Raw genomic sequence first — 26,616 nt, 5'->3', positions numbered from 1 at the left:
ATTATCGACTAACACCTACCATTATGTAAGCTGAAATATACATAACACTATGTAATAAAATTTTTTACTTTTTGTTGTTCCTGGGCAGAAAGTGTTATTTCCCAATTGCTTACGCCTAAAGCAAATGGAAAAAAAAAGACCTATTTTTCTCTTCAAACTTTGCTTATGTGACCTGGGAGCGTATAATGAAAACATGATGGGAGACTATTTTTGGGGACTGAGACCTGAAAGTGATTTACATTACAGTTGCAAATCTTAAAAAACTACTTACTTCTAAAGATTTTTGTAAAATGTTAGTATAAATACATGTAAATCTTGATTCATATGTTGTTTTAATCAGATCTTATGTAAATGAAAATGTGCAAATTTGCCTGTTTTTACAGAGAATACAGGTTAATTTCTAAATTTCATTATCCAGGTCACAAAAGCAAAGTTTGAAGGGAATAATGGCCATTTGCTGTACTTTTACAACATAAGCAATTAAGAAATAACACATACTATCCAGGAACAAAATTTGTGTTGCATAGTGTTATCAAATTTGTCTTTGTCTTTAGATAATTCAGAAAATACGTCCTCGTGACTAACAGAGGCTCACACAAACTGAAATACAATACTATATGGATTATATTATCCTCTACATTTGTTCAAAATTTCATCCAGTTTTGAGTTTAGCCTTTTTAGGAGCTTATTGATATTCATCAGTTGTGGAAAATTTTCAGTCTAAATTCTGTGTGATAGAAAAGTTACCTGGTATATTTTAACTTTATCAGAATGAAAATTGTACTTTATAGACGCAATCCAGTTAAAACTCTAACTATCAAAAATGACTGAATAAATCCGTCAAATAAAACCAAAGTGTTAGAACTCTTTTTAATCTGATTTACGTTAACAATATTGGTATTTATGTATATATATCCTAAAGTTACGTATTAACAAGTCGGATTAATTTGACATAGCCATAGCAGTGAATCGTGGAACAACTTTAAAATACAACAACATTGATAACAATTTTATTATTATTATTTTAACTGGCTTATCAATTTGTGGATCAATTTTAATATACATTAACGTTGTTAACAAAGCAGTTTATTGCTTAGACTGGCTTGTCAACTCGTAGATGTAGTTTAACATACATCAACGTTGTTAGTAAAATACTTCATTATTTAGACTCGCCTATTTATTTGTGGATCAACCTCAAAATACTCCAACATTTTTAACAAAAGAGTTTATTATTTAGACTGGCTTGTCAACCTGTTTGTTGGATAAGACTAAGGATAATGCTGAGTAAGATTACCTGTTAACCAACTTCCAATAACAAGTTTATAAAAATTCCAAACGTATCTATAAATATATACGTATATTATTTGAAAAAATAAACAAATTGTCACCAAATTTTGAATATATGTTTAGGGCTACTCAGGGAGTTACTTACCATGGAATGGCCGGTGTTTGGTTCTTACATCCTGTATTACCTGGGGTACTCAGGGAGTTACATACCACAGAATGGCCGGTGTTTGGTTCTTACATCCTGTATTAACTGGGCTACTCAGGGAGTTACATACCATAGAATGGCCGGTGTTTGGTTCTTACATCCCGTATTACCTGAATTACTCAGGGAGTTACATACCATAGAATGGCCGGTGTTTGGTTCTTACATCCTGTATTATCTCTGAAGGCTACTGTGATCTTCACATGTGTTGAATTGGCACATAAACAATCACGTATATTTATATGTAGCTACACAGGTTAACAGTCTCAGTCTATTCTGGCTTAGTGGTACGTCTCACAGCCTACAGCACTTAAATTAGGGTTTCGATACTCACTGTGTAGAGCACAGATAGTCCATTGAGTAGTTTTGTGATTTATAAAAAACAAAACGTTTGTTCCATTTCTTGAGGGTAATGTATATAAAACTCTGCTTCTAGTCCATCGTGACGTATTCATGAAAAGTACGACTTTTTAGCGTTTCACTCAGAAAAGAGATCCTGAAGGATTGAAGGGTTCAACTGTAATTGAAGGGGTAATTATTTAACCATTACTTAAACTAACTGCCCTCTACATTCCTACGCTCATTTTTACAGCCCCCTTCAAACATGTGGTCAGCTATCGGTCAGTTTCTTTGTGAACCTGATGAAGACTGAAGAAGGTCGAAGCGTTGTTCGCTCCTCTACATAAAAATTTTCTCAACCCAAACCAGCCGTTTTTATATATATATTTTTCTCTACAAGTTGGTTTTCTCGTCATCACTAATTAAAATTAACTGCTCGTTACATGTCGCACGCTGTGAAGAAAGATGGTCACCTGAAGACAACCCAGGAAGATAGAGAACATTGCAATTCAATAAAGAACCTTCCTTCCGGTAGAAGTGGAGAAGAGAACGTCGCTGAAGCTTTTCCAATGATTACTGTGGTAAGTTACACAACACCCAGAATTGTGGTAAGTACAACCAATCCCGCCACACGTCCGAAAGAACATGACAGTTTCACCGTAAGATCATACAGTGAGGAATGAGAACAGATACTATTCCATTTAAACATCACTCTCATGGAGACTTCTGAGCGGTCTCGATGAAGTTTTCATCCTTTTACTGATGAAAATTGCAGTGAAAATGATGTTCCGGAGCAACAGCCCTTGTCCAGTGCCATCACACAAAACACTACTAATGGGGATGTACAAGGCCTAAGTGCTTATCCTTGTGTCGTATCAGAGGTCGCGACCACTTCTTTCCATACGCTCAGGTTTATATTAACCACTTCTTGTCGTCTTCCAAAAGATGAAACTGAAGGTTCTGACGTGGTTGAAGCAAGCCTCATCAAATACACACTTTTCTTAACTAAACATTTAGTATGTGTACCTAGCTTTTAGTATAATGAATAAAATTTAAAACATAAACGTATTAGATTCCTTGTGTAATTAACGTCCATTCCACTCCATGGTTTTAAGCCGTTTCTATAGTTACATAGTAACAGTTCAGTTTTCAAAAATCATGACGTCATCTGGTATTTCTATTTCCAACTAATTCATTGCATTATCTTACACATCCTATTTGTTTTAAAATGCAATTGTTATAGCTTGGCATTAGAAAAATACTATTTTTTAAAAGAATAAATATTCTATATTTACTTTCAGAGAGTAAAGTTATATTCATCGTACGAGGTCCCTCGCTAGTACAGCTGTAAGTCTACGGATTTATGAGGCTAAAGTCAGAGGATTCGATTCCCCTCGGTAAACTGAGCAGATGGCCCAATGTTGCTTTGCTTTAAGACAACACACACACACACACTCCTCATATGAGATGGTAAACTAGACAGAGTTAAAAATAGTGATTACTTGACTATTGGATCTATTTAGACTGAGACTCAATAATTAGATATTATTATAAGTTTGGGTTTGAAGAAGTACAATTCTAATTCTGCCTAAATCAACCTTCATATTTCCTGTTACAATAATGGTGTCTTTACCTGTTCTAAGGTTAAGGTTCACATTTGTGGTTACATTTAAAGGGAGATATTAGAGAAAAACATTATGTTTTACGTAAGATATTATTATAGACTAAACATAATTTATGGAACCTTTAATTTATATTTGATACAGCTAATAGAAGGAAAAATTCCATTAGTTATTTTTGTGTCCTTTTGCTGATGGTAAAATGTTTTATTGTCTATACTCGTTGGTTTCCGTCAATCAATTTTTTTTTCTCTTATTCCAACATTGTGCAAGAATTGTTTTCTATCCATCTTCACTTTGTTTGTGTTAGTTAACTAGAATTAAGAAGTGTGGGGCGAGTTTATTTTCTCTTCATTCTGGGGACACGACCCCAGAGGCCTGCTAAGATAAAGTAATAACAGAAAATGTTCGACAGCTGGTCGGAGTTACAACTGCTCGAGAGAAAATAATGGAGTGACGTTTTGTTCGGTAATTATTTCTGTGCAATATGTTTCAAGAGACACATGATACCTTCGACATCACGTTGTCTCTTTCCACGCGCACATTATCTGGCTTGTCGTTTTTGTTGGTTTTTTTTTCTAATTATCTGCGATATAAGTTAACAGTAATTCTGCTCTTGGCTGGTGCTAACAGTCATCCCACGTTTCGAATCAAACTTTCATTGTAAAAGTATAGTTTCGTGGACTCTTTGTTCTCTATGTAGTGTATTACGAATAACACGATTGACCTTCTATTAATATTAAGAATTACTCCATACAATTGCACTTAGTTTTCTTTCTTTCCTCGGCAAGGATTCCTCAAAATGCAAACATTTTCTTTCATTCCCATCCTGCCTTGCGAATTATGGACCAGAAACTTCCTGAATAATCTCTGGGAAGGCAGCCACAATAAAACTATACAATCCTTTTTTACATTGATACCAGGTTACCCACTTGGACTGTTACTAACATCTTCTCTATTGGTATATGTCGTGAATGCAACTTACTTCTATGTATATTGTGTCGATTTCACAGACATTACTATTTTTTCACTGCATGACGTTCTGAATATATTTCCTTGGACACGTGAACGACTTTTGACAGTGGCCTTTGTTCATAGTTTTTCAACCGTTACAAGAAGCCGTAATTTACTTACCACCAAAGTTTGCCAGACTTGTTGCAGGTCCTTTCATGGATGATCCTGGTTTCCAAAGATGATTTATATTCCATTGATTTCTATTGGGATTAAGTACATATCCCCTTCTTAGATATTCTAATTTCCCAGTCTAATCACATATTTGTAATTCATTTTTATGCAGGTCTATTTTCAGTCGGAAACTTATTAATTTTTGGTTGTATCAAACATTTCCTATGAAACGCTAAGCAACATCAAAATGAGTCATTGTGCATCCTGTTTCAGTAAAACGTTATACTGACTGTGGCCATTACGTAACTTGTTGTTTCTTTTATTCAAAATTGTTTTTGTACAATGTACTAAGCTCCTGTAATTTTTCAAGTTCGCTATATGACGCATTGTTATACAGAGCTTTTTGAATGTCGGTTAGTTTGTTCAACTGTACCTTATACGTAACCATCCCTAAATTACAGTCAACCAATCAGCATCCTAAAACAAGTACTCTTAAACTAATAGAGGAAATTCACTTAAAAGTCTAGTAACGTACTTAAAACCGAAAATGCATATCTTGTTGACAAGCAACTTCTATTGAACCGTGCTCGGCATGGCTAGATGGTTAAAGCTTTCTACTCGTAATCTAAGGATCGCGGGTTCGAATCCCCGTCGCACTATACATGCCCCCCCCTTTCAACCGTGGGTTCGTTATAATGTGACGGTCAATCCAACTATTCGTTAGTAAGAGAATAACCCAAGAGTTGACGATGGGTGGTGATGATTAGCTGCCTTCCCTCTAGTCTTACACTACTAAATTAGGGATGGCTAGCGCAGATAGCCCTCGTGTAGCTTTGCGTGAAATTCAAAACAAACAAAACTGAACCGATTTCTTCTAATCCTCAGCCCGATACGCTGATCACTGTTTTATTTTTCTTTTGAAGGACTAGATAGGCTTGTTTATTTTAAGCGCAACGATGTATATTGGACTTTCTGTGCTGGGTCCTCTTTCTGGATAATACCCTGAATTTCAGCTTTATGAGCTATCAAGCTTACACACCCGGCATGGCCAGGTGGTTAGGGTGTTCTACTCGTAATCTTATGATTGCAGGTTCGAATTCCCGTCCAACCAAACTTGCCTCCCCTTTCAGCCGTATTTTCTCAATAATGTTCTGGTCAATCCCACTATTCATTCATGAAAGAGTAGCCCAAAAATTGGCGGTGGGTAGTAATGACTGGCTGCTTTCACTTCAGTCTTGCACTGCTAAATTAGGGACGAATAACGCAAATAGCCGTCGTGTAGTTTTGCACGAAATTCAAACCAAACCGAACTCAAACTTACAACTGACCCACGGAGCAGTATCAAGGGGGAGTGGGGAGGTCATGTGTATGGAAAACAACTAGTAACACTACAGAACTGTCAAACGTTGCTAAATATAATCATTTACTAGTAAAATACATACCAGTAGCGTAAACATAATTACAACTAATTCACGTTCTTGAATCATTATAACAAACCACAGTTTCCCAGATCCTTAGAAATGTACTTTGTATCTCTCACGTGATAGAGTGCATATTAAGTTCTATAATGAAGTTCGATTAAAACTTGACGACTCTATACAAACAAACCTAAAAAGTCTTAAGGGAATCTTGAACGCATAATTCGGCAGTAGTCAAAACAGTTTGAATTTATCGAACGCCTGCAGCAGTTTCTTTCAATTATTATAATAGTGCTGTTGCGTTAGGCTAAAGTACTCCTTTGGGAGTCATTTCTTTCCCATCGCTGACATGATGCTGTATCTTAGACATCTAAAACTATGAGATTCTCCCAGTAATTCACAGAAATACATATTTATTTTTAATGCAGTATTCTGAACACTAGAAATATTTCGATGGTTGATACTGAAATATGAAATATATAAGCCAAGAAAAGCACATTAGTGTGTGAGAGTTTTTTATGTTTTCTTACTATAGGTTAGAAAAATTTCTTTCTATATATATATATATATATATACATTTTGTACAAAAAGTGTTAACAAAAAGTCGCGTGCTAGATTCAGGCTACTTTCAACAAACAATGGAAAGTAAATCACAGGTAAAACATTAAGATTTTAATAACCTTCATACTTAGTACAACAGATTGTTTGTTTTGAATTTCGCGCGAAGCTACTCGAGGGCTACCTGCGTTACCCGTCCCTAATTTAGCAGTGTAAGACTAAAGGGAAGGCAGCTAGTCATCACCACCCACCACCAACTCTTGGGGTACTCTTTTACCAACGAATAATAAGATTGACCGTAACATTATAACGCCACCACAGCTGAAAGGACAAACGTGTTTGGTGCGACCGGGATTCGAACCCGCGACCCTCGAATTACAAGTCAAACGCCTTAGTACAACAAAAACTTGGTGGAAGTGTCTGAGTTCAGCAAAGAGTTAATATTTTGTGTGTCCCGTTTTCGCTTAATAACTGCTAATAGTCTTTAAGTCATATTTCATCAGCGTTTCCTTTAGGATTTTTCTCAAAATGTCTCTGACACATTTCGATAACGTTTCTTTGGAAATAACTTTTCGCGTGTCAAGTTTTTAATCCACCAAATCCCAGATCTGCTCAACTTGATTGAGATAGGGACACTCTGAGAACCATTACATCATTTGAATGACTCTAGCACCTACTTTCTTAGCCAAGTAATTTCTGCATAAGTTGGATGCGTCTTTGGGGTCATCATCTTCTTGGTAGTAGAATTCTTTATCAATAATACAAAAACCACTGGGTATACCATGACGGATGGTACTTGTGCTGATCCATTATTCTATCTATGTTGCAATCGTCCCCTGTCACCTCAGTAGTAAAACACCTCAAAACCATCATACTGTTTCTCTCCTGCTACATGGTAGGTGGTATACATTAAGGTAATTTTCTTTTACCTTTCTTCTGCCGGACGTGCAACCTTCGCTTTGAAGCAAATATTTCGAACATGAACTTGTCCGTCCATAGCACCCTTTACAAAACATCAGTAGTCCATTTTTGTGCTTTTTAGCAAATTCCAGACTCTTTACAGTGTTTGAAGGTCAAAGTAAAGGTTTTTTTAACTGCTATATGACCAAATATTCCATTCTTGTTGAGTATTTTAGTATTGTAAAACTAAACACTTTTCTATCATTTGGTACATGGTTGTTTATCTCATGTCTGAAATCAGTGTTTGATTGAGTTCAGACATTCTGTCTCTTTCTTTCCTATTTTGAAAGTTATTTGTTATGGTCATATGATCTAGGGTGTATTTTACAGCATTTGGGTGGGGGGGGGCATTTCAAGTCTGCAGCAAATTGTGAGAGCGTCCAACCAGGTTCAAGTAAAGCTTTTATTGAATATCTGTTATACTGACAATTACTCTGTGCTTTTTGGGCCAAGACGTTACAACAAATTTTAATATATAGTGTTAAACACTGTTTATATCAAGGTTTATTTGTGTTGTTAAATGGGCTTGATTTTGAATATACCGCTACCACGTGCTAGCTTCTCTCTTTAGTTAAGACACTGCATGGGATACCATGACATTCTTTTTTAGGTCTCAGGCGCAGGACAGGTAAATCTTTCGGCGTCTGTCCTGTGAAAGTGGGTTTTTCTCGGGGCACTCCCCTTTCCCCCCACAGCAAAAACTTAGGCATTGGATCTTTAGTCCCAGCTAAGGCAACTTTGTTGCCATGCCCTAAATCGGGTCGTTTCGTTTCGCGTTTATGTTTACATTTACTATACCAACTGTCTTTCGGGACGAGTTCTGGCTGTTTTCTCCGGTGCTACCTTTGCCTCGCTCATGAATAATATTAATTATGACCAACTTCACTCCTTCACCCAAAAAGAGTAAAAAAAACAACAACAGCTAAATTCAATAACCTTCCACGAAAGGGGACGAAGAGGAACCACAACGTTCCTGAACACCTCAGTTGGAGAGAGAATTCTTCTGATTTCTCTCTCTCTAAACTAAACCCCTGCCACGTTAGTTTGCGTTTGCATGACATTTATTTTAGACCATAAATTTGATCATTACATTCGATCAAGCAGAACCCTTAAGAAATGTCCTTGGTACAAGTATATTGGAATTCTAAAGAATGATAAGTATTCCCATCCTGATTCATACAGTTGTCAACAGAAATAAGTGAAACATTTCTATGGTATTAAATTTACATTCTGTAATGGAATGAAAGAATTGGCCCATAAGATAGAAAGAATGGCACAATATTCTCTTGTCCTAACACTCTTCCAGAAGATTGTTTCTGTACCATGATAATTAAGTAGCTTAATAATACTTTGAATGCAACTCATTAAAACATTGTGATATGTGCAGTATGACCTGTCCGCGTGTTAACGGTTAATCACGCACGCACCTACCTAACATGCAATCACTCACGTAAGTAAATTCACGTTCTCTTACAGAGCATGGATGTCACCCGTTGTCCTGAATTTACGGTGAGATTTGCTTATCGACTGAAGTATGAACTCAAACTTACCAAGTTAAACATTGATAATTATATGAAAGGTGAAACTGAATTCCAGAGAAGGACTTCAGTCAAAATACCGTGTGATAACAGATATTATTCAACATATGATATACAATGAACCAGTACTGGTGCTGGTACCAACTGCAAAGCCTGGTGTATGCGAAACAAAACCAGCTAGCTCAGAAGTCCATATCCAGAGGAAGATTAACACAAAACAAACTGCAACACATCTGTCTGTCTGTCCAAAAGAAATACAGAGTATCAACAGATTTATTGCTGTCATATAAGAGTCATCTCAAACTTCACGTTACAGTATTAAAATGTAAATAAGCTCTAATTATCAGATAAACACAAACATTTCTGACTTGAAGATTTTAGTTTAAAAATATATATTAACACGAATTTTTTTTATAACCATTAAAAACATGTTGTGTCTCACAGCTTCGATATCAGAAAGACATAGAACGAATATCATTTCGTCAAACTGTCACTGACCAATAATGAAATTAAAATACTACGCTACCAAAATAATAAATTAACAACACAAGATGTGTTTCATCAGTTTTAACGCGACTGCAGTTTCTATGGTGAATGTAAAAACTCTAAACGAAGTAATATTTGTTTGTCACAATAACAATGAAAAAGAAAACCATTGAGAAATTAAATTTCTTTAGTTTTAAATATTGTTAGTAAAACAATGTAATGAACTAACCTGTCATCGATTAAGAACAGAGCTCCTTCGGAATCAATGCACTTCCCCCTCCAGGAAAATGTGTCCCCTTCTATCCTAATGGGCGGTTCAAGCCCCTTTTGAAACCACAGACCTGTCCACCTAGCAGGAAACTGACATCCATAGGACCCTGGAAAGAACCAAAATCAATTGTAATATTATAAAACAGTAGGTAACTCGAGATCATTTTTATTAATCGCCTAAAACATTTAAAATCCTAATATACGCAAAATTATCGAGGACAAGTATAACCAAATATAACATAGAACAAATATAATATAACACATTGATTTTCTTATGATGCTATGTAACTTTCTATGACGTCATATGCTCATTTTTGAATCTGGCAAGTGCATAGACTACGAAGACATTCTTATTCAACGTTAAGCCCTCTTATTGAGTCTCTAGCTGTATGTAGTATTGTAAATACGGTACATTCTTATTGAGTCTCTAGCTGTAGTATTATTAATACGGTACATTCTTATTGAGTCTCTAGTTGTATTATAAATGCGGTACATTCTTATTGAGTCTCTAGCTGTATGTAGTATTATAAATTCGGCACATTGTTATTTAGTCCCTAGCTGTAGTATAAATAATTATGGTACATTCTTATTGAGTCTCTAGCTGTAGTATTATAAATGCGGTACATTCTTATTGAGTCTCTAGCTGTATGTAGTTTTATAAATACAGTACATTCTTATTGAATCTCTAGTTGTATTATAAATGCGGTACATTCTTATTGAGTCTCTAGCTGTATGTAGTTTTATAAATACAGTACATTCATATTGAGTCTCTAGTTGTATTATAAATGCGGTACATTCTTATTGAGTATCTAGTTGTATGTAGTATTATAAATTCGGCACATTGTTATTTAGTCCCTAGCTGTAGTATAAATAATTATGGTACATTCTTATTGAGTCTCTAGCTGTAGTATTATAAATGCGGTACATTCTTATTGAGTCTCTAGCTGTATGTAGTTTTATAAATACAGTACATTCTTATTGAATCTCTAGTTGTATTATAAATGCGGTACATTCTTATTGAGTATCTAGCTGTAGTATTATTAATACGGTACATTCTTATTGAGTCTCTAGCTGTAGAATTATGAACTCAAAAAGCCAACAGGAGACTGTTGGGGTGTTGGACAGCAGGAGACTGTTGGGGTGTTTGAAAAAGATTTTTTATTGGTGATTTAAGGGTTGTAATTCATGACACATCTCATATTTATATGTTAATATTTCACACTCGATCAAAACAACACAGACTGTTCAGGTTAGCCGTCCTTGATTTTAAACTGAACAGTGAAACAATAGCAGCTGCCGTTAACTCTTGGGCTATCATAATAATGAAGTTTAACCGTCATTCTTATAAAGTTTGAAGCGAGAGAACATAGCAACAGAACGAGAACTTTGTATACTCTGATTCACAGTTTACCATTAGACTAGGCCTAGCTGAACGTCTGCAACATAAACTGAACAGCAAGAGTCGGGGCTGATTTATTTTATCAACACCAGGTATTTTAGTAGCCTTTCTATACACACATTGTTGAAATAAGAAAAGCTGGATGAATCAAGTGGTAATTTTCTAAATTTTTTAAAATCTTTCTCTCCAATCTGTTATGGTTGACAGCGAGTCAGCAGCTAAAATATATTTATTAATTTGCAGTCACAGACAATTAAAGCTGTTTGTTTTTCAGGTATTGAAATCGTGCAAAGCTACACGAGGGCTATCTGCGCTAGCCGTCCCTAATTTAACAGTGTAAGACTAGAGGGAAGGCAGCTAGTCATCACCGCCCACCACCAACTCTTGGACTACTCCTTTACCAACGAATAGTGGAATTGACTGCCACATTATAACGCCCCCAAAGCTGTAATGGCGCGCATGTTTGGTGCTACCGGGATTCGAGCCCGCGACTCATGAATTGCTAGTCGAACGCCTTAACACGCTTGGCCATGCCGGGCCCGAATTATGAAGTAAATCCGTAATTTATTTAGAGGTTTTCAAATACACTTGTTTCAAGAATTAGAGAGGAATGTTATTTCTCTTCTGGATATTTCATCCACTGGGGGGGGGGGCTAAGCGGTATAAATGTTAAAATACTGGAAAAATATGTGAAAAGGTTTTTTTTTTAATTAAAAATATTGGTTATAAGGGACCCGACATAGCAAGGTGGTTAAGGCGTTTGACTCGTACTCCGAGGGTTGGGGGTTCGAATTCCCGTCACACCAAACATGCTCGCCCTTTCAGCCGTGGGGGTGTTATAAAGTGACGGTCAATCACACTATTCGTTGGTGAAAGAGTAGTGGTGGTTGCTGATGACTTGTTGCCTTCCCTCTAGCCTTACACTGCTAAATTAGGGACTGCTAGCGCAGATAGCCCTCTTGTAGCTTTGAGCGATATTTAAAACAAACCAAAATCCCTCTAGTTTTACAGCGCTAAATTAAGGACGGCTAGTGCAGATAGTCCTCGTCCAGCTTTAGGAGAAATTCAAACCAAATATCAGATACGAAAACAAAACAAACTGAAACTCACTCAGTTAAATTCGTCATACCTAATTTTGAACACAATGAACACTATGAATGTGGTGATACATTTAAACAAGTCAAAACGTTGCGGATATTACGATGTTATTGATGTTATTTGTACATCAAACGTAACATCATTGACATAGTAATTATGTTTGAACAAAAAGTGAAACATTATCCATATAACAATGTTGCTATCATAACATGCTACACGTTATATTTAGATGTTCCTTGGGAAAAACGATGTGACATGCGATGGTCTGTTTTAGGCTACGTTTATAATGCTGTGGATATGGTATTACTAAATCAAAGTAGGCGACAGTATACATAGTGACATGTTCATAATACAGTCAGCAGATACAACAGTATTGTTCAAAATACTTTTGTGATGACGAGAAACCCACTTGAAGTAAAAAATGTATCACAGGACGGCTGGTGTGGGTATTAACACATTTATAATAAAGCAGAAAACAACGTTTCGACTTTCCTAGGTCATGTTAACCTGAAGATGGCCTGAGAAGGTCGAAACGTTGTTCTTTGCTTTATCAGTAAAAGTGTTAATACCCACCCATACCAGCCGTCCTGAGATACATTTAAAATACTTTTTTGCTTCTTATAGGCTCGACAGGCTTATATGTTAACATTACCTTGTCAAGGGGGAACTACTATGTATCAGGAGACTCATTTTCACCAACTAAATGTTCTAAACAAAAACACGTACAGGTCTTGTAACGAAGTTATAACCCATATATTTAACTTTGTTTGCCTTCACGTTTATTTAACTAAATTATGCAGATACGAGAACATTAGAGATTTATCTGCTTTATTTTTCTCAAGTTTTAGTAAAGTTACTTTAATACTCTTATGGTCATTCGAACTGTAATTACGTGTCGCCTAATGCGTTTTTCATGCTTAACTTACACACTTTCTATCATCACTTGTTTTATTATATGTAAATATCTACTCGAACAGACTCAAGATAGTCTGAATACATTTAAATTTCGCCTCATTTTGATCTTTATGTGAACGATGCCCTGCTTAATTTCCCAGCAGCGTTCTTCTGTTGAAATATTGGAAAGATTATGTCGTATTTAATTTAACTTTTGTAACCTGCTTTAAGATCAGACACGTGACAAGACTCATAGTCAGTTATATGTAAGTTTCCGCAGTATTTTCCAGTTCATCGGAGAATATTTTTTTCACTTCTTCTTATTATAAACTGCTGTATCATTTCCAACAAATTTATATGTGTGTTTATAGAAAATACACTCACTTTTTAAACTAAATTTCCTAGATCCATTTTCCTTCGCTCGTTAAACTTATACATGTAATTATTTAGAGTTTTTGACACAGGTATATCGTGTATAGGGAGAAGACTGTGGTAGTGTATCACTCTGTACACAAAAAGTTGGGAAACAATGTTCTACTGTTACAATAGTGTTGACGTGTCTTGTCAAAAATATTATTCTACTGCTACAATAGTGTTGACATGTCTTGTCAAAAATATTATTCTACTGCTATAAGAGTGTTGATGTGTCCTGTCAATAATATTGTCCTACTGCTACAATGGTGTTGACGTGTCTTATAAGTAATATTGTTCTATTGTTACAAAGCTTAGATTTGCTTGCCTGTTAATTTTCTTTTCTGGGATAGCATGAAAAAAAAATGTGCGGGGTGAAGGAAAAGAAACTTTCTGATCATCCCCGGTTATCTCTGTTTCTAAGCACTAGGGACAGAGATATATAAAACAAAATACCTATTAGGTTTGTGTTGTTGGGCTAGTATTTTCAACCGAGTAGGAAGATTTAAAAAAACACTAAAAAATGGCTGATGCGATATCGCCTACGACTGCTCCTTTTCCTAAGAAGGCGAGCAAAAAAAACGAAAAAACACACGAAAAACCGAGGAAGGCACTCGTACATCCTAATGTATCCGAAATGGTAATCACTGCCATTACTTCTCTCAAAGAACGCCGAGAATTTTCTCTCTACGCTATCAAAAAGTAAATTGCTGCCAACTATAAACTCGGTGTTTAGCGGATGAATCCTTTTATGAAGAAGTATCTTCGGTCTGTAGTGAGTAGCAGCATTCTCACACAAAGTAAAGGAAAAGGAGAGACGGGTTACTTCAAGCTGAGTGGTGAAAAACTAAGAAGAAAGAAGGAACAGCTGCAAAGAAAACTGAAGCTCCGAATACGCCCAAGAAAGCAGCTGAAAGAAACCAAAGACAGCTGCTAAAAAACCCAAGGCAAAGGCAAAACTCAAGAAACTGGACAAGCCAACAAAGAAACCTGAAGCCAACAAACCAAAAGCCCCTAAGAAGATTGCTTCCAAGAAGGTGGAATGAAAGCACTAAGTTAGCTGGTTCTTTTTCAGTTCTGTGAGAGTATCACAAAATTAAGGTGCTTTTCAGGACCACCATGTCCTGAAAATGAGTTTGACATATAAGTCGTAGCAGAGAAAAAAAGAGATCACTCATCCTGATCATAACAACACTTGTTATATTGAACGAGTGAAATTGTCAAAAAACTTCTTAAAAACCGTTTCATGCTCAAAATTTTAGTGTCACGAGCGTTGTTTATATTTTATTTATTACTTCCCATGCACCGTTTACTGTGTTTTTATATATATGCTAGTTTTCAAATTATACTTAACGATTCGTAACTTAAGTTTAATTCAAATTAGTACTACACTTAATCACATATTATTGTTTTAATCACAATTACACGTTCACATTGATCGAAGGAAAATAACTAACACATTAACTAACAAACTAAATAACAATTAAACCCTATGATAAGTAAAATCACAAACAAAATGTAACAACAATTAAACCCTATGATAAGTAAGATCACAAACAAAATGTAACAACAATTAAGCACTATGATAAGTAAGATCACAAACAAAATGTAACAACAATTAAGCTCTATGATAAGTAAGATCACAAACAAAATGTAACAACAATTAAGCACTATGATAAGTAAGATCACAAACAAAATGTAACAACAATTAAGCTCTATGATAAGTAAGATCACAAACAAAATGTAACAACAATTAAACTCTATGATAAGTAAGATCACAAACAAAATGTAACAACAATTAAGCTCTATGATAAGTAAGATCACAGACAAAATGTAACAACAATTAAGCTCTATGATAAGTAAGATCACAAACAAAATGTAACAACAATTAAAACCTATGATAAGTAAGATCACAAACAAAATGTAACAACAATTAAGCTCTATGATAAGTAAGATCACAAACAAAATGAAACAACAATTAAACTCTATGATAAGTAAGATCACAAACAAAATGAAACAACAATTAAGCTCTATGATAAGTAAGATCACAAACAAAATGAAACAACAATTGAACTCTATAAGTAAGATCACAAACAAAATGAAACAACAATTAAACTCTATGATAAGTAAGATCACAAACAAAATGAAACAACAATTAAGCTCTATGATAAGTAAGATCACAAACAAAATGAAACAACAATTAAACTCTATGATAAGTAAGATCACAAACAAAATGAAACAACAATTAAGCTCTATGATAAGTAAGATCACAAACAAAATGTAACAACAATTAAGCTCTATGATAAGTAAGATCACAAACAAAATGTAACAACAATTAAGCACTATGATAAGTAAGATCACAAACAAAATGTAACAACAATTAAGCTCTATGATAAGTAAGATCACAAACAAAATGTAACAACAATTAAACTCTATGATAAGTAAGATCACAAACAAAATGTAACAACAATTAAGCTCTATGATAAGTAAGATCACAGACAAAATGTAACAACAATTAAGCTCTATGATAAGTAAGATCACAAACAAAATGTAACAACAATTAAAACCTATGATAAGTAAGATCACAAACAAAATGTAACAACAATTAAGCTCTATGATAAGTAAGATCACAAACAAAATGAAACAACAATTAAACTCTATGATAAGTAAGATCACAAACAAAATGAAACAACAATTAAGCTCTATGATAAGTAAGATCACAAACAAAATGAAACAACAATTGAACTCTATAAGTAAGATCACAAACAAAATGAAACAACAATTAAACTCTATGATAAGTAAGATCACAAACAAAATGAAACAACAATTAAGCTCTATGATAAGTAAGATCACAAACAAAATGAAACAACAATTAAACGCTATGATAAGTGAGATCACAAACAAAATGAAACAACAATTGAGCTCTATGATAAGTAAGATCACAAACAAAATGAAACAAGAATTAAACTCTATGATAAGTAAGATCACAAACAAAATGAACCAACAATTAAACTCTATGATAAGTAAGATCACAAACAAAATGTAACAACAATTAAGCACTATGATAAGTAAGATCACAAACAAAATGTAACAACAATTAAGCTCTATGATAAGTAAGATCACAAACAAAATGTAACAACAATTAAACTCTATGATAAGTAAGATCACAAACAAAATGTAACAACAATTAAGCTCTATGATAAGTAAGATCACAGACAAAATGTAACAACAATTAAGCTCTATGATAAGTAAGATCACAAACAAAATGTAACAACAATTAAAACCTATGATAAGTAAGATCACAAACAAAATGAAACAACAATTAAGCTCTATGATAAGTAAGATCACAAACAAAATGAAACAACAATTAAACGCTATGATAAGTGAGATCACAAACAAAATGAAACAACAATTAAGCTCTATGATAAGTAAGATCAAAAACAAAATGAAACAACAATTAAACTCTATGATAAGTAAGATCACAAACAAAATGTAACAACAATTAAGCTGTATGATAAGTAAGATCACAAACAAAATGAAACTACAATTAAGCTGTATGATAAGTAAGATCACAAACAAAATGAAACAAGAATTAAACTCTATGATAAGTAAGATCACAAACAAAATGAACCAACAATTAAACTCTATGATAAGTAAGATCACAAACAAAATGAAACAACAATTAAAATCTATGATAAGTAAGATCACAAACAAAATGAAACAACAATTAAGCTCTATGATAAGTAAGATCACAAACAAAATGAAACAACAATTAAACGCTATGATAAGTAAGATCACAAACAAAATGAAACAACAACTAAACTCTATGATAAGTAAGATCACAAACAAAATGAAACTACAATTAAGCTCTATGATAAGTAAGATCACAAACAAAATGAAACAACAATTAAACGCTATGATAAGTGAGATCACAAACAAAATGAAACAACAATTGAGCTCTATGATAAGTAAGATCACAAACAAAATGAAACAACAATTAAACTCTATGATAAGTAAGATCACAAACAAAATGAACCAACAATTAAACTCTATGATAAGTAAGATCACAAACAAAATGTAACAACAATTAAAACCTATGATAAGTAAGATCACAAACAAAATGTAACAACAATTAAGCTCTATGATAAGTAAGATCACAAACAAAATGAAACAACAATTAAACTCTATGATAAGTAAGATCACAAACAAAATGAAACAACAATTAAGCTCTATGATAAGTAAGATCACAAACAAAATGAAACAACAATTGAACTCTATAAGTAAGATCACAAACAAAATGAAACAACAATTAAACTCTATGATAAGTAAGATCACAAACAAAATGAAACAACAATTAAGCTCTATGATAAGTAAGATCACAAACAAAATGAAACAACAATTAAACGCTATGATAAGTGAGATCACAAACAAAATGAAACAACAATTGAGCTCTATGATAAGTAAGATCACAAACAAAATGAAACAAGAATTAAACTCTATGATAAGTAAGATCACAAACAAAATGAACCAACAATTAAACTCTATGATAAGTAAGATCACAAACAAAATGTAACAACAATTAAGCACTATGATAAGTAAGATCACAAACAAAATGTAACAACAATTAAGCTCTATGATAAGTAAGATCACAAACAAAATGTAACAACAATTAAACTCTATGATAAGTAAGATCACAAACAAAATGTAACAACAATTAAGCTCTATGATAAGTAAGATCACAGACAAAATGTAACAACAATTAAGCTCTATGATAAGTAAGATCACAAACAAAATGTAACAACAATTAAAACCTATGATAAGTAAGATCACAAACAAAATGAAACAACAATTAAGCTCTATGATAAGTAAGATCACAAACAAAATGAAACAACAATTAAACGCTATGATAAGTGAGATCACAAACAAAATGAAACAACAATTGAGCTCTATGATAAGTAAGATCACAAACAAAATGAAACAACAATTAAGCTCTATGATAAGTAAGATCAAAAACAAAATGAAACAACAATTAAACTCTATGATAAGTAAGATCACAAACAAAATGTAACAACAATTAAGCTGTATGATAAGTAAGATCACAAACAAAATGAAACTACAATTAAGCTCTATGATAAGTAAGATCACAAACAAAATGAAACAAGAATTAAACTCTATGATAAGTAAGATCACAAACAAAATGAACCAACAATTAAACTCTATGATAAGTAAGATCACAAACAAAATGAAACAACAATTAAAATCTATGATAAGTAAGATCACAAACAAAATGAAACAACAATTAAGCTCTATGATAAGTAAGATCACAAACAAAATGAAACAACAATTAAACGCTATGATAAGTAAGATCACAAACAAAATGAAACAACAACTAAACTCTATGATAAGTAAGATCACAAACAAAATGAAACTACAATTAAGCTCTATGATAAGTAAGATCACAAACAAAATGAAACAAGAATTAAACTCTATGATAAGTAAGATCACAAACAAAATGAACCAACAATTAAACTCTATGATAAGTAAGATCACAAACAAAATGAAACAACAATTAAAATCTATGATAAGTAAGATCACAAACAAAATGAAACAACAATTAAACTCTATGATAAGTAAGATCACAAACAAAATGAACCAACAATTAAACACTATGATAAGTAAGATCACAAACAAAATGAAACAACAATTAAAATCTATGATAAGTAAGATCACAAACAAAATGAACAACAATTAAACTCTATGATAAATAAAATCACGAAAAAATGTAAAAGTGAAATAATCTAGAAGATAAGTAAGGTCACAAACAATATTAAACAATTAAACTGTATGATAAGTAAGCTCTCAAACGAAATGAAACAGAAAACACGTTGTTGATTAATATATCGCGTATAAGTGACAAACAGAACACGTAGAATGTCAAATAATATAACTTATAACTTTTTATTCTTGTATTTTATGTTTTTCTTATGAAATTCGAATAAAGTTACAAATTATAAACACACTTGGAGGAATTATAAATCGTAATTTTACCCAATGAATAAATATTACTCTCCTATTTTGTAAAATGTTTAACCTAAAATTAGCGGTTATTGATGTTAACTTTGTAATGTTTATTAAATCTAACCATTCTATAACTTTAGTTTACATTTTACAACTTATCAACTGGGTGAACAATAGGTACTTGAGTTAAAATCATATTAAATGGAATCGTGTTGAAAAACACCAGTTTCTTTTACATGCCGATAGAGGGTGTTAAAAGCAAATAATGAATAAAATAACGATCCAGTGTGACGGATCGGAGTACCTTGAACGTTATCCTGAGTAGCTGAAACTATAGAAATGTAGCTAGCTGGCTAGATATTCGTGTGCTTGTCTAAAGCGTGTTCTTGTTGATAAGACTGATCAGATATAACTGAGGTATTTATATCATGTATAATTCTAACTTATATGTTTGATATAAATATGATGTATATCATATCACTGACAGTTGAATGTAGGCTGTTAAACAGACAATACACCTGGTTAACTGCTGATAAAGTGGTGTATCATTTCACTCACATGTCTTCTCTCTCTTGTCTGTTTTGATAAAGAGAATGAATCGAATCTTCGAGGGCGCAGTTATTCGTTAGACTGTTGTCCATTTCTACACGTTGCTCAGCAGGCAGGGCATGAATAGCCCATTTTTAGATTCGTGTCTTAACAAGAAACAAATTCACTTAATGTTTAAAGTAATGGATACCGTCTAAAGAACAGTTAGGATTACAGCATGTAAAAATATGATTAAACAGGAAGAGCTACGTGATAATGAAAAGACGAAATACCGTCTTAAAGGTTTATAAGACATATTGTTACAAACATATTAGGAAACCTAATCAAATACATGTTCAACTTGTATGCTGATCAAACGTATCAAATGTTACACTGCTCAGTAAGTACGACGACCAAACCCTTACTAAATACCCATCTATCAATGGATGCAATGAGCAAACCCAAATTTGAAAAATGCATCCTTAAATTGCTACGTTCTATTAGTATGATGACACATTAGCAGTGTCTGCTCCACTACCACACCTAAAGGGTGCTGACACCTCCGGGTATAAAGAAGAAGAGGAGAGGTGTGCTTTGAATGTCTGACGTCACACGATTTGTTATCCTAAGCGAGTAGTACAATGGCGTATCGTCAGGGAGCGGATAGTTCCAGATGAATGCTGCTAGAGGGATCAGTAGGTCCATAAAGTACCACCAGAGGATATACATAAACCTTCCAAGGTGTAATTTGGATATTATAATTGACCAATTTTGGCAAGTCCTAGCCTGTAAATAGGCCTCATTGAACTTTGTTAAAGTACAATTCCAAAACCTTCTGACACTGTATTAGCTCTGCATTATCTTTATAATGAAAATTTCTAATTTTTAGTTCCACTTCAACATTAGTTTATTCAATTATTGAGTAAAACAATTGTCATATATATGTATACGAGGTCTGTTCAAAAAATACGCGGACAGACTTCATAAAACAAAATGTACTGTATTTAGAAGTTACAGGTCTGGGACCCCTTCAAAGTACTCTCCTCCCCCAACGCACACACTTATCCCAACGGTGTTGTTGAAACAGTCCTGGCATGCTTCTTTTGTAATGTCTTCCAGCTCCTTCGTCGCATTTGCCTTAATCTCGGGAATCGTCTCAAATCTTCTTCCTTTCAAGGGTCTTTTGAGTTTGGGGAACAAGGAAAAATCGCAAGGAGCAAGGCCAGGTGAGTAGGGGGTTAGGGTGGGGGAAAACAGTGATCGAGTGTTTGGCCAAAAACTCACGAGTTCTGAGGGCTGAATTTCGCAGTAACAAGATCCAACTGATATCCCACACTCTTCAGCAAGCTCCCTGACAGTCAGACGTCGATTTGCCTGCACCAGGGTGTTGATTTTGTCGACGTGTGGGTCGTCAGTTGACGTGGAAGGACGTCTAGGACGCTCATCATCTTCAATGGACTGTCGACCATCCTTAAAACGTTCATGCCACTTGAAACATTCCGTACGCTTCATAGCAACATCACCGTAAGCCGTGTTAAGCATAGCAAAAGTTTCAGTCGCAGATTTTCCAAGTTTAACACAAAATTTCACAGCAAGTCGTTGCTCCTTCAGGTCATTCATTCTGAAATCCGCCAAACGAAAAAATCGCACTTCACTTAAAACCGCGTAGCTAATACACAAATAAAGATATCTGCAATCGGGAAATGGCGTCGTAATCAGCTGATCTGTGCGAACCTAGCGACATCAAGCGGATTCCCCTGGAACCAACTGGAGCCGCGCAATTCAAACAGTCCGCGTATTTTTTGAACAGCCCTCGTATAACAGTTTGAATAAATATATAGCACAAAGAATGGTTTACACATCTAACATCCATACACTAATATAATGTATAATTTACATAGTTCCAGAAAGAAGTTTTTTTCATATTAATACAAAAGTTTACGAACTTACGACGTTATTGGTTAAGACGTTCGACTCGTAATCTGAGGGTCGTGGATTCGAATTTCCGTCGCACCAAACCTTCCCTCTAGTCTTACACTGCTAAATTAGGGACGGCTAGCGCAGATAGCCCTCGAGCAGCTTTGCGCGAAATTAAACCACAAAACAAAAACACAATATCTTCCTCTCGTTCGTGTCATGACAAAGGTCCGAGACATCTTATATTCAGTTTATTTCATGTTACGAATACACAGCAAATTTATTTTATGATAGTCTTAGGCTGATCTTTTACTGTTAAAAAATAACCTTATATCAAGGACCTTCACTAATTTAGTGATAATGACACACTATCTATCATCCAATCAGTGAAGAAAATGAAGATCATGCACAACCTGTTTCTTTGTACAGTTATGGTAAACAAGTGAGTTTCTTCGTCCTAAGTTATGATATAGATAAACCTTTTTTTGCAACTGTTGTTTCAATCATTAGTTTCAAGACATTTATCTTCTTAACTTTACCAAAATAGAGTCCTTTCATTTCAATGACTTTAATGTGTCCATACGCTTTGTATCTGATAAGTTGTCGTATTTGCGGAACCACAGGATTGAACAGGTCAGTATTTCACGAATATTACTGCATTAGATTTTTATTATTTTACAGAAATAATGTCGTTTATTTAAAATGAAAATTAGTTCTGAATATGGGAAAGATGACGGACGTATCTTCTAAAGAAAATGATTTGCTTAATGGATGAATTATAATTAAGGGTCTTTTTTATGACCATCTAATCTTGAGAACCATAGTGCTATGGCTGCTTATTTAACTGAATGGAGAGTTTAAACTTCCAATATTTACAAACATAGTACTTGATCTCATACGATTTCCTCAGAGTTTTAAAACTAACACTAAAGTTTTATATTTTCAAATAGATAGTATACATCTTCATATTAAATATCCCACTGGTCAAATGATACGATCAAGCTCATTAAATCTTACACCGTTTAACTGGTTGACCGGTCGGGTGATATTGCTTTGAATTGGTTGGTATACATGTTTCATTTGTTTATTGTTGTACTTTTAATAAATAATAGCGGTTGACAGTTTCTTTTTGCTTTAGTACATTGTTCCCCACGACAATAAAGTAGGTTCTACTTCTATTGATTGAATACTCTCCACGACAATAAAGTAGGTTCTACTTCTATTGATTGAATACTCTCCACGACAATAAAGTAAATTCTACTTATATTGATTGAATGCTCTCAACGACAATAAAGTAGGTTCTACTTGGACTATCAAAAAACATTACTAACAGAAGTTATTTGTAAAGTTACTGCCAGCTTGGCTGATGGAAGATGAACTGAATTCCTGGTGTTCATTGATTTAGGTTCTTTGAGTTATGAAATTACGTTAACCTTGGTCTTGTTTAGAATGTCAGAAGTAATAATGTGATATATAGCCTAGTATAGTGACTACCGCTAGTGGCAGAGATGTGTGGTAATCACTACTAAAACTTAGTTCGTCATTTATTGTACATCTTCGATAATTCAGTATTTAGAACTAATGTCTCACCGTATATCCAACTGCTCGATCACAAATGATACTTTCGTACTAATGAAACTGATCATTTTAGAATAATACATGTGATACTTACAGACTAATACAGATAATACTTTCAATCTAATACACATGATACTTACAGACTAATACAGATAATACTTTCAATCAAATACACATGATACTTACAGACTAATATAAATAATACTTTCAATCTAATACACATGATACTTTCGGACTAACACACATGATACGTTCAATCTAATTTAATTGATACTTTTAAAATTATACAGCTGATACCTACAAACTAATACAACAAACTAATATAGATGGTACTTTCAAACTAATACAGATGATACTTTCAGACTGATATAGCTGATCTTTTAGAACAATATAGCTGATACTTTCCGACTAATACACAATATACTTTCAATCTAATATTGCTGATCCTCTAAGAATGATATAGCTGATCCTTTAGAATAATACACAAGATTGAATCCAATATAGCTAATCTTTTAAGAATAATATAGCTGACCCTTTAGAATAACACAGATGACACTTTCAGACAAAAGTGACATTCAGTAGGGAATAAGGAATAATTATATTCACTTCTTTATGGACGATTACTCTGATGTTTTCAAGTAACTTTAGAGCTATTAAAAGAGTGTTTGATGCTGTACCCGTGGATCGTTAATAGTTGTGGGCCCATTTGTCAATTTCTTAGATTTACTGTTTAAACATATTGTCTATTTCAACTGCTATCAACCATCTTCTACAGAAGGTTGTTTCAAAATTTATATCATTCACAATTAGGCAAGTATCGCTCTTGTTGAGTTTGGTATGGCCTGGAAATTAAGACAATCTGTGGGCTGCAGGATTGAAATCCGTCGCCAAACATGCCTTTGGAGCATTATAATGTAATAATCAATCCCACAACTCGTTGGCAAGTGTAGTACCCCAAGAGTTAACAGTGGGTGGTGTTGGTTAGCTGTGTCCCTGTAGTCTATCTCTTCAAAACTAGGAATAACCTTTGAATAGATTATTTACAAAAATCAATACAGAAACGAATAAACAAAAAAGGAAGAAGAGACGCTCTTGCATTCAAGAAATGTATGAAAACAAATCACCCTATCGACCAGATGTCTGACATATAACTGCTACAGTACTTAAACGATAAACATTCAGTTTGTAGAACGACACTATTGTTTTTAAAAAGAAACACTTCACAAAATAATAATTATGACCTTCAGTACAAAGAACATCGTAAGTCTTACGTTGCCCAGCCAAAACATATACTCACGTTAACTACACGTTAACCAATAGAAATCCATTTGTGTACCTTTTGGTTTTCAGTTAAATTAAAAAGTCTGACTGGAAGTTACAGAGTATGTAGTCCTGTAACCACTCAGCTGCAACGTCGGTTACTTTGAAAGACGAACATGATATATTTCTTAAAATAACTTATTGCTACTTAAAACCCTGTCATTAGTAACAAGAAGTCGATATAAAAATTTACTTCTCGTTAGTACATTATTGTGTAATGCTAATACTAATATAAATATTTTGATTACGGAATAATTTGCTAAGTAACTTTTTATAGATTACGGATTTATAAAAGAACATTTTCAGACTATTCTGTACACATGTTTTGCACGTGTTGTCAAGTGGTTGACTTAGTCTCGTGCACATGCATTTTTGCGACCAAAAAAATATCTGTCGTTGTTTGGAATAAAGCACAAAGCTATACAATGGGCTATCGATGCTCTGCCCATCACGGGTATCGAAACCCGGTTTTTAGTGTTATAAGTTTGCCGATATATCGTGGAGCCACTGGGGAGTTTTGCGACCAAGCTACTTAAAGTTTCGCATAATTCTGACTTTATGTGTACAAAACTGTAAAAATATTGTGAATAAATCTGTACAAAAGAAACTAATGAAACTGTTACGCAGTGACGTTAATAAAAATAACAACATATGTCTCCAGAAAGTTTCTTTGATAATTCAATATTTCGCTCTCACAATCGTCTGGCGTTAGCATGGGATGGTAGTCAGCGTGCTCGACTCACAATCTGTGGAGCGCGAGTTCGAATTCTTTAACCGAACAAGCTGGCCCTTTCAGCTATAAGGGCGTTACAACGTGACGATCAATCTAACATTTATTTGGTAAAGTGTAGACCAAAAAGTAGTGGTAGGTAGTGCAAACTATAAACCTTCCGCTTAGTCTGTGACTTCAAAATTAGGGACAACTATTGTATATGTTCCTTGTTGTAGCTTTGCTCGAAATTCCAAAACAGACAAATTACTATTACAGCTTCGTTGGCTAACTTTCAATAACGTACAAATTTCAACTGGATTAGCAAACTTGTAGAATGTCGATAGTTCCATACGAAGTCGTAATAGTAAAAAAAATAACTATCTATTGGCACGGCATGGCCAAGTGGTTAAGGTACTCGAATCGTAATCCGAGTTTAGTTCCAACTAAACCATTGTTTCAATGTAAGAACTAAACTAGAAAGATAATCCGTATATAACATTTCAACGAATACCATGAGAATAATTTAAAGTTTGGAATGATAGCGACTGTGATTGTTTGCAAAATATATTGATTAAGCACTTATAAGTGCTTTAACCTGAAGATATCTGTAACGTATTCATCAGAACAGCATTTAAAATCATTTTGAGCATTCATGACTCTGGGTAAACAACTGATTTACATCTCTTGTGAGGTTTTCAATACACGGAAGTAAAACTATTTTAAATGTACCTATCTGTTCCACTCGTGCTCTACAATCGAAATTCATAGCTGTGATGATACAAAACTCAAATCTGTTGGAAATAAAACGGAAACTATTAGAAACAACTGAAAAAAAACAGCTACTATAACCCTTTTAAACGTTAAAATAAACAGTAAACAAATAACCTGTCAAACATGTCTTCATCTGTTCATTTTCCTTTCCCGTCTTACGTTTTCTCA

At 34.0% G+C, this 26,616-nt stretch overlaps 1 protein-coding gene across 3 annotated transcripts in view; it reads right to left on the bottom strand.

Moving 5' to 3' along the window:
- The window catches only part of LOC143245212 (uncharacterized), a 136,759-nt gene that overhangs the window by 40,141 nt on the left and 70,002 nt on the right, over window positions 1-26,616 (bottom strand). For all 3 annotated transcript variants that reach the window (XM_076491304.1, XM_076491303.1, XM_076491305.1), the window contains one exon: window positions 9,762-9,909. In XM_076491304.1, coding sequence (XP_076347419.1) covers window positions 9,762-9,909 — 148 coding nt within the window. The remainder of the gene's footprint in view (window positions 1-9,761; window positions 9,910-26,616) is intronic.

Source organism: Tachypleus tridentatus, chromosome 2 (genome assembly GCF_004210375.1).
Source record: "Tachypleus tridentatus isolate NWPU-2018 chromosome 2, ASM421037v1, whole genome shotgun sequence".
Classification (NCBI taxonomy): domain Eukaryota; kingdom Metazoa; phylum Arthropoda; class Merostomata; order Xiphosura; family Limulidae; genus Tachypleus; species Tachypleus tridentatus.
The sequence above is the reverse complement of the archived record's forward strand: the minus strand, read 5'-3'. Positions and strand labels throughout refer to the sequence as shown.